This window comes from Bubalus bubalis, chromosome 24 (assembly GCF_019923935.1).
Source record: "Bubalus bubalis isolate 160015118507 breed Murrah chromosome 24, NDDB_SH_1, whole genome shotgun sequence".
Classification (NCBI taxonomy): Eukaryota; Metazoa; Chordata; class Mammalia; order Artiodactyla; family Bovidae; genus Bubalus; species Bubalus bubalis.
Window position 1 is genome coordinate 16,059,314 of NC_059180.1, and position 15,852 is coordinate 16,075,165.

General features: G+C 54.6%; 2 protein-coding genes across 10 annotated transcripts in view; both read left to right on the forward strand.

Annotated features, from left to right (window-relative positions):
- Window positions 1-9,162, forward strand: part of LOC102403941 (keratin-associated protein 10-2) — an 18,785-nt gene extending 9,623 nt beyond the window's left edge. The window contains exons 4-10 of one of the 7 annotated variants that reach the window (XM_044936246.2): window positions 389-572; window positions 1,044-1,079; window positions 2,031-2,174; window positions 2,426-2,581; window positions 7,350-7,759; window positions 8,024-8,107; window positions 8,390-9,162. In XM_044936246.2, coding sequence (XP_044792181.2) covers window positions 1,074-1,079; window positions 2,031-2,174; window positions 2,426-2,581; window positions 7,350-7,463 — 420 coding nt within the window. In that variant the 5' untranslated portion in view covers window positions 389-572; window positions 1,044-1,073 and the 3' untranslated portion in view covers window positions 7,464-7,759; window positions 8,024-8,107; window positions 8,390-9,162. Of the gene's footprint in view, window positions 1-388; window positions 573-605; window positions 826-1,043; window positions 1,080-2,030; window positions 2,175-2,425; window positions 2,582-5,769; window positions 6,912-7,349; window positions 7,760-8,023; window positions 8,108-8,389 lie in introns of those variants that run through there. The other 6 variants (XM_025274886.3, XM_025274885.3, XM_045164292.1 and 3 more) reach the window with 6 other exon arrangements.
- Window positions 8,239-13,929, forward strand: ALDOA (aldolase, fructose-bisphosphate A). 3 transcript variants are annotated; one of them, XM_006070491.4, is made up of 9 exons: window positions 8,239-8,389; window positions 10,838-10,964; window positions 11,050-11,261; window positions 12,119-12,173; window positions 12,304-12,464; window positions 12,798-12,881; window positions 12,999-13,173; window positions 13,338-13,537; window positions 13,627-13,929. In XM_006070491.4, exons 2-9 carry the CDS (start codon window positions 10,853-10,855, stop codon window positions 13,720-13,722), a joined length of 1,095 nt encoding a protein of 364 aa, XP_006070553.1. In that variant the 5' UTR covers window positions 8,239-8,389; window positions 10,838-10,852; the 3' UTR covers window positions 13,723-13,929. The 3 variants fall into 3 exon arrangements, with proteins under 3 accessions (XP_006070553.1, XP_006070552.1, XP_006070551.2); XM_006070490.4 differs by lacking the exon at window positions 8,239-8,389 and adding an exon at window positions 9,333-9,484; XM_006070489.4 differs by lacking the exon at window positions 8,239-8,389 and adding an exon at window positions 10,484-10,639.
- The last annotated feature ends 1,923 nt before the right edge of the window (window positions 13,930-15,852 follow it).

Consider the following 15,852-nt stretch of genomic DNA (forward strand, 5'->3'; position numbering starts at 1 on the left):
ATCCCTGGTCAGGGAACTAGATCTCACGTGCAGCTGTCCAACTAAGACCTCGTGGAACCAAATAAATTAATTAATTATAAATAAGTAAATAAACCGAAGATAGACAGTACCCAGAGTGGATGGTGTGGACAGTCGGCTAAAGCATTTGGGCTTTACCCTGGAGTCAGTGGGGAACCCTTTGGGGGGTTAAAAATTGAAAAGCCACAAGATCTGACCTGGATGGGAGAAAATCACCCTGATAGTGATATGAAGGGTGAAGAGATCAGATTGATGAATCTTAAATTTGGGCACTGTCAATAAAGATCGGGGGTCAGGTTGAAAAAATATTGAGGATAATTCTATGCCATTAAGAAGTAGCTCTGATTTTAACAATACCCCTGGGAGGCAGGCGTTTCCTCTTTATACAGAGAAGAAAATGGACTCAGCGAGGCGCGGTGACTCGGCCGAAGTCACACAGCCAGTTGGCGGCATAGCCCGGGGGCTCAGTCTGGCTTTTGTGGCGCCGCAGGACCCAGCACACGATGTGGATCTGAGCTAGGCGTGTAGTGGCGGGAACTCGCCCCTTCTATTCAGTAAGTACGGGAAAGTCCAGCGGATCGCTACTAAAAAGAATTGGTGCCCACAGATAGGAAGAGGGAAGCGAGGCGCGGCGAAGGAATGTTGGGTCTGGGCGGCCGCCGTAGGAGCGGTGCTCTCATCTCCATGGCAACAGCGAGAAGCGGCGGGAGGCCTCTGGGCGGTGCAGCCGCCACGGCGGATTGGAGCGGGAAAGACGCGGAATCCGTGAACTGCCTGTGGCCCCGAGGGCGCAGGTGATGGGGTTAGGTCGGTGGAGGGAGCCCGGGGATTAGGGAAAAACGGAGGGTCGGGCTGGGGCCTTCGAAGAAAGTGCTGTCCCGTACCCCCGATCCTCACTGTTCGGACCAGAGACCATCGTTGGGCCTCAGTTTCCCCAAAGGGGAAATGGGAGGAGGAGAACGGGCACCCGAGCGCAAAATGGCCCTTCTCAGTCATTGAAGCCCAGGACTTTCTCTCTCCTGCAGCTCCTGGACTGACCGGCGGTGTCCTGCCCCATGGACGTGAGTCTTAGGCCCCGTACTCCTCTCTGGCGCGGCCCCCTCGGCACCCCTAACTTACCCTGACTTTGCCTTCCTTGGCGCCTGGACTGGAGCTCTTTACCCAACATAGACCCTTCCAGCTCAGGACAAGAGCTGTGAGACAGAAAGAGTGCAGAGGTGGCCTTGCCAGGGCAGGGCACGCCACACTCTGGCAAGGTGAGGAGTTAGGAAATCAAGGAGGAAAAGCATCCCAGGAAAAAGGAACAGCGTGGGCAGAGACGTGGATGTGAAAGAGAGGCCAGGGAATTGCCAGGACTTCAGTATGGCTGGAGTATAATGGGGGACAGAGGGAGAGGCAGGCAGGGCTAGACTAGAGCCTTTGTCCCTGAGATAAGAAGTTTGGACCGAGTCAGTGGGAGCCACTGATGGACTGTCAGGGAGGGAGGGATACTCAAGGACAGCTGGTATGGAAAGGAGCATAACTGCAGAGTGCAAGACAGAGGCCGGTACTGTGGGCTGAGGGGTGGTAGAGTAGTCCAACGGAAACAGAGACAAGAGGTCTGTTTGGAGAGGCATTCTGAAAGGAAGAGCGGTAAGTCTTGGAAAAGTCTAGAATGACCAACAGGTCTCTGATGGCGCTGAAATGGGGATGACAAGAGAAAAGACAGGTTTGGAGACAAGACGAAAATGAAGATGTTAGTTGCTATCGTGTCCGACTCTTTGAGACCCCATGAACTGTAGCCCACCAGGCCCCTCTGTCCATAGCATTTCCCGGCAAGAATACTGGAGCATGTTGCTATGTCCTTCTCCAGGGGCTCTTCCTGGCCCAGACAGTGTGGCCCTATTACTCTCTCCGCACCACATGGTGGCTGTTCCTCCCTGTTTCCCAGCTACCTCCTGTGTCCCTCCTGGTGTTTCCGTGTCCCCGCAGCCCCTCCACGTCTCGTCACCCTTTCTTCCTGTGCTGTCCAGGCCTCCTCTAGCCCGTGGAATCCAACCCCGGCTCCTGTCAGTGGCCCCTCCCTGCTGCTCCCCATCCCGGCCATCGTCGTGCTCTCCGTGGGCATCTATCTGTTGCTGTTGGGTCTCGTGCTGCTGACCAGGCACTGCCTGCTGGTGAGGGGCCTGGTGGGGGCTGGAGGGTGGGCCCTGACAGGGGAAGAGGTCAGCCTGTCCCCCCATTTGCAGGCTCTTACCCTGAGACACCTTTGCCATTTAGTCTCCATATCGGCCCCTCACCTGGGCCAGGAGACCCTCTTCTCCTCTCCCCAGCTGAATCTTCTCCGGCCCCTCTCTCCAAAACCGAGACTCAGCTGTCCCTCCCAACCCGCCACCTGGCCGGGATCCTGAGCGCTGCCCTCTCCTAGGCCCAGGGCTGCTGCACAGACTGCAGCTCCCCCTGCAGGAAGCAAGGCGCCTCCAGGCCCCAAGACTGTTGCCAGACCTGCGCCGAAGCCTGTGACTTCCCCCTGCCCAGCCCAGCCCGCTACTTGGATGCCTGCTGCCCCCAGCCCGCCGAAGCTGTGAGTTCTCGTCCTGGCCCCTGGCCCCTGAGTCCTGATCCTGGTACTCTCAGTGCTTTCGTGTTTTGTTTTTTTTTTTTTCGGTTCAACAAAATTTATTACGGAGCACCTATTCTAGGCCAGGCCTAGTTCCAGGTACTGGGTCAGGTTGGAGACAGGCGAAAACAACAACATATCAGATATTTTCTGGTAATGAAAGCTACTTGGAGAAAGAAGAACAGGGCAGTAGCTGGAGAAGGGTGACCTATGTAACATGCAGGGCATACTGCGACCTCTGAAAATGGTAGTTAAAGCAGACAGAGCTCCTTCTGTTCTTGGAGTGAGTACAATGTTCTAGATACTGTGCAACTTCATTAACAACCTCCAGAGCTGGGTATTTTTAAAACTCTTATGTACATATGTTTTTTGATTACAAAGTATACATGTAGAAATACATAGAAAGTACAAGTTACTTTATAAGCCAGCCCGTTAACCAAGGTTACTATGTTTGGTGTATGTCCCTTATATACTAATACAGTGTTATCACTGTTGTATTTCACTGTGGAAATGTATGCCACAGGGACTTCCTTGGTGGCTAAGACTGCACTCCCAATGCAGGGGGCCTGGGTTCAATCCCTGGTCAGAGAACTAGATCTCACATGCCACAGCTAAGACCTGGTGCAACCAAATAAATCTTTTTTACAAAATGTATGCCACACCTACTATTTCCTCCCAACTGCCACTTTCCCTTTTTAACCTGACATCACACCTTGGCTACCCGTCCATGCTTTTATCCTCCTTTTGCAGGGGGCATAACTTGGCTCAGGGACATTTAGTTGCTTCTCCAGTGTTCCACAGGACAGTCTCGCAGAGCAACTTGCTCCATCGTGTGTTGAAACAGAACCTTCAGGGAGAAGCCTGGCTCACAGAGGACAGGCTGTTTTTGCATTTGTGGCTTTAAAGATGTTAAATGTCATTGACCACCTTCCTAGGTCATGCTTATTTTGGGCTCAGAGACTTAGCAAAGCTCCTGCCCTTGAAATGGGGACCTTCCCTAGGGAGGTAAGAGTGAGGGGAAAAGACCAAGCAGAACTTGGGTAGACTGCAGTTGCAAATCCCTGCAAGAAGTTTTGAGTTTCAAAATCAATTGCAGGGCAAGGAGTTCTCCTCTTTCAGATATAATCTGCTTCTGATTTCTCAGGAGTAGCGCAGAGACGAGGCCCAGGGCTTGGGCTCCAGGGATCAAGGGGAAAAAGGAGAAGACCCTGGGTCCTCCAACCTCCTATTTTACAGGAAATGCTTACTTACAAAATGATTTCTTGTTCCCTGCCCTGGGGACCCCACTCCCTTCGCCTTCTGTCTGTAGGAAGGGAGTGGTCAAGGGCTTCTCCTCCTCCCTGAGAATGAGGTGTGCTGTCTGGAGGGACTGACTCCTCTCACTGCCCCCTCCAGGGCTGCGGGGCATCCAAGCCAGGAGAACTGCAGGGCCTGATCCTACCCAGCTTCTGCCAGAGCCAGGACAGGTTCTAGAATGATGAATGGTGAGGTGGGGTCATTCCATCCTTGGGCTGTCTTTCCACAAAGCACAGTAAGGCCTCTGTATTCTTCAGTTTCCTTATGGTAACAAAAGCAACTGCAAATATTCCAAAGCCCTTGCCTCTTTCACAGCTGTAGAAGTTGGGGCACACAGAGGCCTCAAGCCAGGCTGAGACAAAAACCCAGGTTTCTCTTTCTCTCTATGGGAGAAACTCACCTGTGCTACATCTTTCACAAGTGTGTCACGAGGGCCTAATTCATTCATTCATTTATTTATCCACTTACCAAAGAGTTGAGACTTCCCTAGTGGCTCAGACAATAAAGAATCCACCTGCAATGAAGGAGACCCAGGTTCAATCCCTGGGTTGGGAAGATCCCCTGGAGAAAGGGAATGGCTACCCACTTCAGTATTCTTGCCTGGAGAATTCCATAGGCAGAGGAGCCTGGCAGGCTACAGTCCACCGGGTCACAAAGAGTCGGACATAACCGAGAGACTAACACTTCACACTACCAAAGACTTCTGAAGTTACTGTTGAGGAACTGTGCTGGGCCCTGGGGGTGCAGTGGAAACAAGATAGATGTGGCCCTAACCTTCATGGGGCTTACATTCCTGGAAAGGACAGAGAGAAATAAGTAGACAGTGACATTCGAGTGTGAGAAATGATGCAATCCAGGACAGTTTTGGTTCTTAAGTGCCGGGTGTGATCAGAAGCAGGGATGAGGCTTAAACAGAAAGCCAGGCATCTGGGCCCCATGCCCAGTAGATTTGGAATGAGATTGGAATTTGCGAATCTTTAGCAAGTTCTTACATGGCAGACACATACACCAGGGTTAGAGTGCAGGGTTAGAGTGCAACATATGTACTCATCATACTGCTCAAGGGTGAGAGCTGTGACCAGAAGAGCTCCCCTTGGTGAGAACTCACTGTGTACCAGGCACCATGCTTCATGCCTTCCACTGATTCCCCAAGTGACCCTGTGAAGGAGGTGTTCTACTTCCTAAATCCATTTCAGAGATGAGAAAAGTGTGTGTGTGTGTTAATTGCTCAGTTGTGTCCGACTCTTTGCGACCCCATGGACTGTAGCCTGCCAGGTTCTTCTGTCCGTGGAATTCTCCAGATAAGAATACTGGAGTGGGCTGCCATTCCCTTCTCCAAGAGATGAGAAAACTGAGGGTCAAATCACGAATCGGCCAAATCTGGGCCTGAATTAGATTCAAACCCCGAGCTCCAAACAGTAACGACGGCTGGCCTTTACAACCCCAGAGTGAAAGAAATCAGAGTGAAAAACTAGAGAAATACGAGGATTAATGGTCATGCAGAGCCCTTGTTTAAAAAGGGCTTAAAAAGCAGGTTCCTTGCAGAAGCCACAGGGCTGATAGCGAGAGTCGAAATATCCATTAGCTAGTTCTTAATGACTAGAGCCAAACCCTGCCAGGGGGCCAGAGCCAAGAAATGCTTTTAATACCCTCTTCTCTGAGGTGAAGGCAGTGTGGCCTCTCTCAGCCCCCAGTTCTGCACACAGATTGATGGTGCAGTCCTTCAAAATTCCACAGAGCTGACTTCAGCCCAGAGCAGGACTCCCCAGAGACGCCCCCAAACCACACCCCATCACACACAAGGAAGCCGCCTCGCTCTCTCCCCTCCGCCATGATATACTTCTGCTTCCTCCTAGAGAATTCTTTTGGCAGGGGCCAATGCACCCTCCCCTCACCGGAGCCCCTAGTGATATCTGATCTCACCAGTCATCTGACACCGCACCCCAAAACCTCAGCTCTTCTAAAGGTCATTCCCCTATTCCTGGCTTGGCCTGGAGTCTGATTGAGCTGTGCAACTGTGACTGTCACTAGCCCTGCCTCAGGCCTCAAGGAGCCAATCTTCTGTCACCCATCCTGGGTGTGACCCACTCCAGCCACTTGGCCTGACTCCAGTCCATGCCTGGAGCAGTGGCAGATCATCCGTGTCCCACGGCAGGAGGAGTGGATTGGAGCGGACCGGTTCTCCCTTCCTGTCTCTAAGGACATGCTGTTCCTATTCGATGAGAGGCAGACTTTCTGCCTCCCCTCTTCTTCTTTGCCTATAGGGAAAAATGATGTGATTTGATTGATTCATTCATTCAATGTTCATTTGTATTTCAGGCACCTGCTGAGCCTGAGTCCCCTGGTAGCTCAGTGGAGATAGGAGGTGAATTGTCCCTGCCTTAGGCAAGCTTGAAAGAAGTTGGTATTCATGGCCCTGGGAAGCAGTGGGATCAAAGCGGGATCTCAGGGCTGGAAGCAGGCAGGCCCAGACCTATCCCAGCCCCCTTCCCTAGTTGTATTCCTTTGCATGATCACTCCCTCTCTGAACCTTTATTTCCTCTTTTGTAAGGAGGCCCCCTACTCAAGATTCTGATAAAGAAATGTGACTCCCTTTAAATAGTAAAAAAAATTAAATATGAAAATTACCATTTTTCAGGAAAACTAAAAAGACTTTTAAAATCATTCATGGACACAGTCTGTGCCTGGCACAGAGTAGGTGCTCAGAAATGGAGGGTGAATGACAGCCAGCTTGGTCTCAGGCCAAGAAAGAAATCCACAAAACCAGCAGGTGGTTTTCATCATAGAGTGTGTGTGCTTTCCCTGTCTTAATGACTTGCAATTGTATGAGGTCGTAAGGGTATAGTAGAACCATTTCTGAGCTGAACATTGGTAAGGGTGGGGCCAGGGCTAACTGATCTCTGGTCCTCAGTCTCCTCATCTATAAGATGGGAAGAAAGAAAGGATGTGCATGCATGCTAAGTTGCTTTAGTCGGGTCTGACTCTTTGCTTCCCCATGGACTATATAGCCTGCCAGGCTCCTCTGTTCATGGGATTCTCCAGGCAAAAATACTGGAGTGGGTTGCCATGCCCCCCTCCAGGGGCTCTTCTCAACCCAGGGATTGAACTCGAGTGTCCAGAGTCTCCTGCGTCTCCTGCACTGGGAGGCGGATTCTTTACCACTAGTGCCAACTGGGAAGCCTAGAAGAAATGACCTCTCCCACAAATGGCTTCTTCCAGCTCCTTCCAGTTGTTAGGAACATTGCCTCCTGGCTGATTTCTCAACATCACAAGGAGCTGATTTGTTCCCATGAGTGGTGGATGGTACCCTCTGGTCCACTGGGCAAGTGGGACTTTCCAGGCCTCTCTGTTCCCTTCTCCCTTGAAAAGGAAACAGCTCCAGCCTTTGGTCCCCCTCCCTCGCCCACCTCCCTCACCCCACCCTCCTCTCCCGCAGGACTGGGCCCCTCGCTGCCCTCGCTGCTGCCCGCTCTGCGACTGTGCCTGCGCATGCCAACTTCCTGATTGCCAGAGCCTCAACTGCCTCTGCTTTGAGATCAAGCTCCGATGACGATCCAGGGTCCCTGCTCTTTGGAGAGTGGCCAGCCCCCAGGGGCCACAGGCCCTGTTCCCTGAGGGGACTCAGGACACCTTTCTCCAGGCCATTGGAACCACAAATGGCCTGCCCAGCTCACCGACCTGGGAACCAGCAGTGGAGAGCCTGGCTCCCTGCAGAGCGGGACTCACAGAGCCCTTGGCCAGCAGGACGGCAGCCCCTTTGCAGGGCCAGAAGAGAGAGGGGCTGGTGCTCCAGCAGGTCCCCCTGCCCTTGACTCCCCCTCCCCAAGTAACTGATCATATTTGAAGGTGAGGTTGGGGGACACTGCTTACCATCCAGAGCATGGGACAAACTTGAGCCTTGACTATCAGGATGTAGGGTTACCCCAGGCACACCCTGTCCATGGACTCTTGGTTATTTTGAGGTATGAGTGTAGTGTCTGCCTGTGTGCTCTGCCTCTGAAGAATCAGGACAGCCCGTGTGAGGCCCAGAGTCAGGGGAGGGGGTATCTGAGGAGGAGGCAAGAAAGGCCACAGGTCTGAGTCCCCTTACCCCTCCTTCCTTCCTCACAGATCGCTGTCCAGAGATTTATTTCTCTCGACAGCCTGTTGAGGGCCTCAGTCTGGATTTCCAAGGAAGAAATCTCTGAAGTACCGGTGAGTGGGCAGGGGGCCCTTCCCCCCACCCCCAAAATAGGCAGGTCCACAAGCTTCTTCCCCATCCTTCACTTTAGGCCCCACGCTGGCGTGAATGTCAGGGGCTTCAGGTTTCCCTAAATATAGGTCCCTGCCAGGGGATCTATGGCGAGCAAAGGGCAGGGGTCACCGGAGAAGGTCGGTTGGGGGGAGGGGGTAGCTGCCTTATAACCCAGCCCGGGCGGGGCCTGGCTCACTCGCTGCTGACCGGGCTCGCCCGCTCCTTTGGCTTCCTCCTCACAGGTGGGCGCCAGTCGGACGGAGCGGGGTTGGAGTTGGGCTGAAGGCTCCGGGATTTAAGAGGGGAGACCCGGCCGGTAGGATGGGGAGGCTCGGAAAGGATCTGGGAGGCCGACAGCCGGGGACGGATTTGATTTTGGAGAGGGAAGTCGGCGCCAGGGAGTTTTGCAAGGACTCTGGTCCCACATCCCCAGACTTGCTCGGGCCGACTGGCGGCCCGAGCGGCTTCCCGCCGGGTCCGGCTTCCGCGGGAGGGCGGCGGGCGCGTGCGCACTCGCGGGCCACGTTGGCTCTCCCGATCCCGGGAGCCGGACCTGCCGGGATGGAGCGCGGACGCGGCGGGGATACCCGCCGGGCGGGAAACCCGGAACCGCTGCCGGCTCGCGCTCCGGGAGCCTGCCCGCGCCGCCCTCTCCTGAGCCGGGGCGGGCAGTCGCCGGGGCCCTGGATTCGGTTACAATGTGACACTCGCTGCCTCAGTGCCGCCGGAAGCTGGGGCTGCCCCGGGCCGCCCGATAGGCCTGCGGGAGGGAAGCTGAGCCTTGCTTTCTTCGGGCTCTGCCACCCGCTTTTCCTCCGACCCCACCCCATTCTCATCTCCTCCGGGGCCCAAAAATCGGCTGAGTCACGGCGCCCCGAAGCACGCCAGGAGGAGGGGAGGGGGGTCGGGAGAGGAGAGGAGGGAGGGGAGGGCCCTGGCGACCCGCGGGATGTGGCCCGAGTCACGTCCGAGGGGGAACGAGGGGGAAGGGCTCGGGTTCTCGCCGGACAGTCCCAGCCCAAGCGCCGCCTCCCGGCTTCGCCTTTCGGGGGCGGCCTTTCGCACATTTCCTCGCCTGCCATTGGACGCCGGGGCGCCTCCGGCCCCCTGCAAAGGGAAAAACTCGGCGCGGGGCGGAGCGGTGCCTTTATAAAGCCGGGAACCACCTCCTGCCCGCCCGCCCCTGCGCCCCGCCTCAGGAGTAGAATAGGCTGCGTTCCTCTTGGAACGCGCCGCCGAACCAGAGTCCTGGTGACGAGTGCCGCGTTCGCCCCCTCAGTCCACTCCGCCAGCCCTCCACCGCTGCGCCCCGCCAGCCCGCCCCTCTCCTGTGCCAGGTGAGCGCCCCTCGCCACGTGCGAAGGTCAGGGAGGGGGTCGTGGAGAAGGATCCCGGGGGCAGACGCGGGTCGGGCGTCCTCACGGAGCCCCCCAACCCGGCCCCAGCATCTTCCTCCTCCGCCACCACCCACACGTTTGCTCCCAGCCAGGCCTCCCCGACTCTTCCAGCCTGAGCTCCCTGGGTTTGCTGCGCAACGCAGCGACCGCTCCGCGCGCTGAGTCACAGCGGGGAGGAAGGAAGCCAGGCGAGATGGAGGGCCGTTCCTCGCTCCCCTTTTTTTGTTAGGACTCCGGGTGCAAAGATGATGGCCCCTTTGCCTCTGCAGGAAACCTAGGAGGCATCGAGGGGTGGGAGCCAGCTCATTTACTGCCTCAGGGTTCCCAAAAGCGGGTGGTTGGTCCCTGTCCTGGGACATGGGTGCCCCTGGCCAGGAGGGGAAATCCCTTGGCAGCGCATGATGCCCCATTAACACTTTCCCTATCTTTCCTTATCGGGTGACCTTGATTCTGAGCCTGGAACAGCTGCAGCCGCGGAGCAGACAGGAGCATTTTCAGGGGAAGGGGTGGGGCGCTTGCCTCTCCTCCACGTTCTCTTACCCTGCATGAGCAGTGAGGGCAACCCTCACTCCTTTCCTCCCCCCACCCCCACCCCGGGCTAGGCTTCCTCCGCCGCCCTTTTCTGGGCTTCGGAGGACCACCCCACACCACCACTTTTTTCCTAACATCCTCCCCCACCTTGGGGGGAGCAGCCTGACCTTGGGGTGTCCTTGAGGCAATGGAGCCTGGGCCAGCCCTGGGATCTCAGGTGGATTGGAAGGAACACTCTTATCGCAGCCAGAGATCTGAGTTCTAATCTCAGATCAGGCCCTTGGGTTGCTGTGTGGCTTGAAACACAGCCTTTTCCCCTTCTCTGGCTTCTTACAGATGAGGAGGTTGGGCCTTCTGCCTTCGGCACAACTTCTAATTCCAAAATACTCCGGTTTGGTTTTGCTTCCAGGCAAGGTGACCCCCATGGCACAGCGCAAGCCAGAAGGGTCCGACTTCCACATGACCTGCCTGTCCATGGCTCTGGCTTATTCCTTTAGGCCAGATGCCAATATACAACCCCACCCTCAGCTGGGTAACACCCAGAAACAAACAGAGTTAGGAAAGGTACAGGAGGCAGGCCTACTATAGGGAAGTTGGGGGTAAGGGAGAGCCTGGGGCAGGAAGTGACCCGAGACCTGCCGGGAGTTGGGCAGGGGAGGTAGGGAGCCTTTTCCTTAACCTCCAGGCAAGGGGCCCTGCTGGTTGGGAGACCAGGGGAAGACTCCACTAACTAGCCTTCCCCCATGTGTTTCCTCCGCCCAGGCACTGACAGGCACCATGCCCCACCAATACCCAGCACTCACCCCGGAGCAGAAGAAGGAGCTCTGTGACATCGCTCACCGGATTGTGGCTCCGGGCAAGGGCATCCTGGCCGCAGATGAGTCCACCGGTGCGGGCAGGGCACAGGGGGAGGAGGGTGCGGGGTGGGGTTGAGGGGCTGACCCCTTTAATTCCCATGTGTTGCTTTCCTCCAGGGAGCATTGCCAAGCGACTGCAGTCCATTGGCACCGAAAACACTGAGGAGAACCGGCGCTTCTACCGCCAACTGCTGCTGACTGCCGACGACCGCGTGAATCCCTGCATTGGGGGCGTCATCCTCTTCCACGAGACGCTCTACCAGAAGGCCGATGATGGGCGTCCCTTCCCCCAAGTTATCAAAGCCAAGGGTGGCGTCGTGGGCATCAAGGTGAGGGGGCTAGGCCTTGGGGTGGGAGATGTGAGACGAATGTGTGTGTGCTAAGTCGCTTCAGTCATGTCCAACTCTTTGCAATCCTATGGACCATGGCCCACAGCTTCCTCTGTCCATGGGATTCTCCAGGCGAGAATACTGGAGTGGGTTATCATGTCCTCCTCCGGGTGATCTTTCCCACCCAGGGATTGAACCTGCTGCGTCTTTTGTGTCTCCTGCATTGGCAGGCAGGTTCTTTACCACTAGCACCACCTGGGAAGCCCAGTGAGATGGATGAGGGGCAAGGAAATCCAGGATAACAGGCAGGGGTCGGGGTGGGGATGAACTGGGTGGGGAGACTTGGGTGGAGTCTGCCCTGATCGCCTCCAAATTGTGTGTAAGAAGCCAGTAACTTATGGGACTTGCTTGGCATTTTAATCTTTGTGATTTTAAAAGCCACAGGTTATGTTTATACCATTGAAAAACCAGAAGCTCAAGGCCATGAAGTGTTTTGCTCACAGTTAGTAAATGGTAGAATTCAATCTATCTGTGTGTATCTTGCCTCTTGGGACCAGATACCATGGCTAAGTGAAACACTGGCAAACCAGGAAGGATACTTAAGAGATGAAGTAAAGCTGGGACAGGGTGGGGCTACAGAGGAGAAAAAGGCTGTAGAGCAAGAGTTTTTGTTGTTTTTTAAATACTATTTATCTGCTGCACTCGGTCTTCATTGCGACACACGGAATCTTCCATCCTCGTTGCGGAACACGGGTTCTTTAGTTGCGGCGTGTGAGATCTAGTTCCCTGATCAAAGATTGAAAAAAGGGCACCAGAGACCACCTCCCATCCTATCTTGTTGCCCTCCACCCCCGCAGGTAGACAAAGGTGTGGTGCCCCTGGCAGGAACAAATGGCGAGACGACCACCCAAGGTGAGAACCGCTTAGCTCCTGGCCCTACCAACCAGCCCACCCTGGTCGGTACCCCTCTGGGTGCCCAGGCCATGTGGGAGCCACCTGCCCCCTCCGCTGGCCGGCTCTGACCCCTCCATCCCCTCTTCAGGGCTGGATGGGCTGTCGGAGCGCTGTGCCCAGTATAAGAAGGATGGAGCTGACTTTGCCAAGTGGCGTTGCGTGCTGAAGATCGGGGAACACACCCCTTCTTCCCTTGCCATCATGGAAAACGCCAACGTCCTGGCGCGTTACGCCAGCATCTGCCAGCAGGTGGGCCTGTAGGTCCCCAGCGGGCCACGTCCCACCTAATTCCATTCTAGTGTGGCAGCTGGCCTGCCACCCACCTGCCAGCTTACCCCAAGGCTCCGAATCCTCACCAAGCTCCAGGCTTGCGTCCACGAAGGGCTCTGCAAGCAGAAGGGCAGAAGAGGGTTTACGTGGGTGGATCTGTGGAGACAGCTAATCTCCTCCAATCTGTTTTGAAGTGGGGAGGGCTGTGTAGCCAGGAGTCCTGGGGATAAGATCTTGGTGAATAGCTGTGGAGGGCTGGAGGTGGGGCTCTGGGTTAGGAGGCCTCACTGTTACCCTTCCCTCACCCTACAGAATGGCATTGTGCCCATCGTGGAGCCCGAGATCCTCCCTGATGGGGACCATGACTTGAAACGCTGTCAGTATGTAACCGAGAAGGTAGGTGGCCTGCCTGCCTGGGCAGTGAGGTGGGCTAGGGAGCTGGGCCGGGGCCCCTGGGTTGACCCTCGTCCCCCCAACTCCACCTTACCCCACTTTGGTCCCACCCTGCTGTAGGTGCTGGCTGCTGTCTACAAGGCTCTGAGTGACCACCACATCTACCTGGAAGGCACCTTGCTGAAGCCCAATATGGTAACCCCAGGCCACGCCTGCACCCAGAAATACTCTCATGAGGAGATTGCCATGGCAACTGTAACGGCGCTGCGCCGCACAGTGCCCCCCGCTGTCCCTGGTGAGACCCATTCCTCATCTTGACCTCTGGGAGGTAGATGGACTTACCCGTGATCCTTGTGCCCATGTGGTCTTGATTTTCAGGTCAGCTTCTAGGGCCTCCTTCCAGTCCCCTGGGTTGCTTGACTACAACCCTTCTCCCCATGTCACACCCTCATTCTATAGGGATCACCTTCCTGTCTGGAGGCCAGAGTGAGGAGGAGGCATCCATCAACCTCAACGCCATCAACAAGTGCCCCCTGCTGAAGCCGTGGGCCCTGACCTTCTCTTATGGCCGAGCCCTGCAGGCCTCTGCCCTGAAGGCCTGGGGTGGAAAGAAGGAGAACCTGAAGGCTGCCCAGGAAGAATACGTCAAGCGAGCCCTGGTAAGGATGGGGCAGGAGGTGGGCAGGGTGCTGGGGTGGACGGGATTCTGAGAAGGGACCTTCTCACTCTGGCTCCTCTCCCCTCTTAGGCCAACAGCCTTGCCTGCCAAGGAAAGTACACCCCAAGTGGTAAGGCAGGGGCTGCAGCCAGCGAGTCCCTCTTCATCTCTAACCACGCCTACTAAGCCAACGTGTTCTAAGGCTGCCCCCTCAACACTCCAGGCCCCGTCCCCTCCCACACTCACTCTTGAAGAGAGGGGGTTCATCTGGGGCTCCAGGCTGCTCTTTCCCGTCACTCTTGCCTCCTCGTGACATTGGTGCCTGGTGTTGTCTGTGTATGCTAACTCCACCGTTTCCAGCCTACTGCCAATAAACAGCTATTTAAGGGGGAATCTGGTGTGCATGTCTGTGGTCTCTAGGGCAAGGGAGGCCTGCGGGAGGTGGCAGAGCTCAGAGAAGAAAGAGCCCTTGCTTTATGTTTTTTCTGGAGCAGAAAAGTGGGTGAAGGAGATGGTCTCCTTTAGTACTCTGTATGATGTTTACCCGGGGCTTCATGAGAAAAGCTTGCGGATTTTCTTCCAACTAGCTAGTGCTCTGCTCCTTCTACCAGCCTCTACCAGCAGCATCTGATAAGGCCTTTACAGTTAGGAAGTGTGTGTGTAACTGCCATTCTTAGGAGGCTGCAGCCTCAGCCTCAGTTTTAGGCCCAGAACTCACAGGTATAGAAGGCCCCTGTGACATACACAAAAAAATAGCCACTGACAAAAAGTAAGCTGTCCTGAATCTGTAAACTGGGCAACATGATAAGTATTCTGTAGGAATGAATAGGCTATTCCCAATTCTCCCTTAAGACATCTTGCTGGGAAATTGATTGATTGAAACAAGATTATGAATGCATATCTTTAATACTGTTGAGCTCATCAGTCTTCCCATCTTTAAAAGGAGAAGGGCTGACTTCTGAGCTGTGGAACCCCTTGAAGAACCTGGGATCCTAACACCCACATCAACAACACAGACACACAAATGTGTACCAACAGAACTGTGGCGCTCAGGTTCCAGGTTAAGAATTGAACCTCTGTGGCTTCTGCATTCAATGCAGCCAGAATGAGGGTCCTGCACTTACCCTATGTCATACCTGGAACCCTTCCCCATTGACCTAGGCTGTGGAGTACACTTACGACACCAGATCTTTTCAGGTATTAAAGATTCTAGTCATAGCCAGGGACTGCATTAGTCCTGCCACTGCCCATATTTCCTGATGTGAACTCTTTGCTGTCTGAGCTCCACTCTAGAGGAAGAAAAAAATTTTTCATCTTTTTGATCTCTGCACCTACTGAAGCCCTATAGAATCATCTACATAGAAACCTAGCACCTCCTGGGAGTTAAGAACTTTGTCCTTTGCTTTTTTCTGCACGTTTGCATCTGTTGCCTACATCCAAAACCGAACTGTATCTAGTGTCCCTTCAAATCTGCCAGCTGTACCTAGCCTCACTCAGCTCTCTGTGAAACAGTCTGAAGTAAAGCAAATAAAAATTGAGGGGCCATAGAAGATAGCAAAATGGACATTCCAAAAGGCCTCTAGCACCAAGAAGTTTGTTTCAAGACCAGTCACTTCCTCTGCCTGCAGCAAGAAACTAGGGAAGCAGAGGACTTAAAATGCCAGTTTAGGGTGTTTTTATTATAACGACAACGTGAACACCAGAAAGAGTTAAGTGGCAGAAGGTGAAGAAATTAGAACTCAGGACACAGCTTCCTGGGTTCAAATCAACTTTGATTCAAATCCAGAGTTCTTAGCTATGCAACTGTGAACAAGTTACTTAACCTCTTTTAGCCAGTTTCCCTCTCAGAACAACCAACAAAACTGCAGACAATAAGCAGCTGAGTTCAAGGGACCATTCTGGAATCAGGGAGGTCATGCTGACTGAGGTATACACTTGGTGTGGGGAAGGTGGAGTCCTTTTGGCTTCTAATTTCCGAGGTTCCCCAGGGCAGAGATTTCTCTGGGACCCTGGAAAGAGACTGGAATTCCTTCACCCACTGAACAAATACTTCTGTATGCCAACTGGGTCCAGCCTTGTTCAAAGTAAGCACTGGGCTGCAAGTGTAAACAGGACCAAGTTCCATCTCTCACGGATTGTAACGGGGTAAAGTGAAAGTGTTAGTAGCTCAGTCGTGTCCAACTCTGCGACCCCATGCACTGTAGCCCACTAGGCTCCTCCATAAGATTTCCCAGGCAAGAATACTGGAGTGGGTTGCCATTCCCTTCCCCAGGGGATCTTGCCAACCCAGGGATCGAACCAAGGTCTCCTGCATTG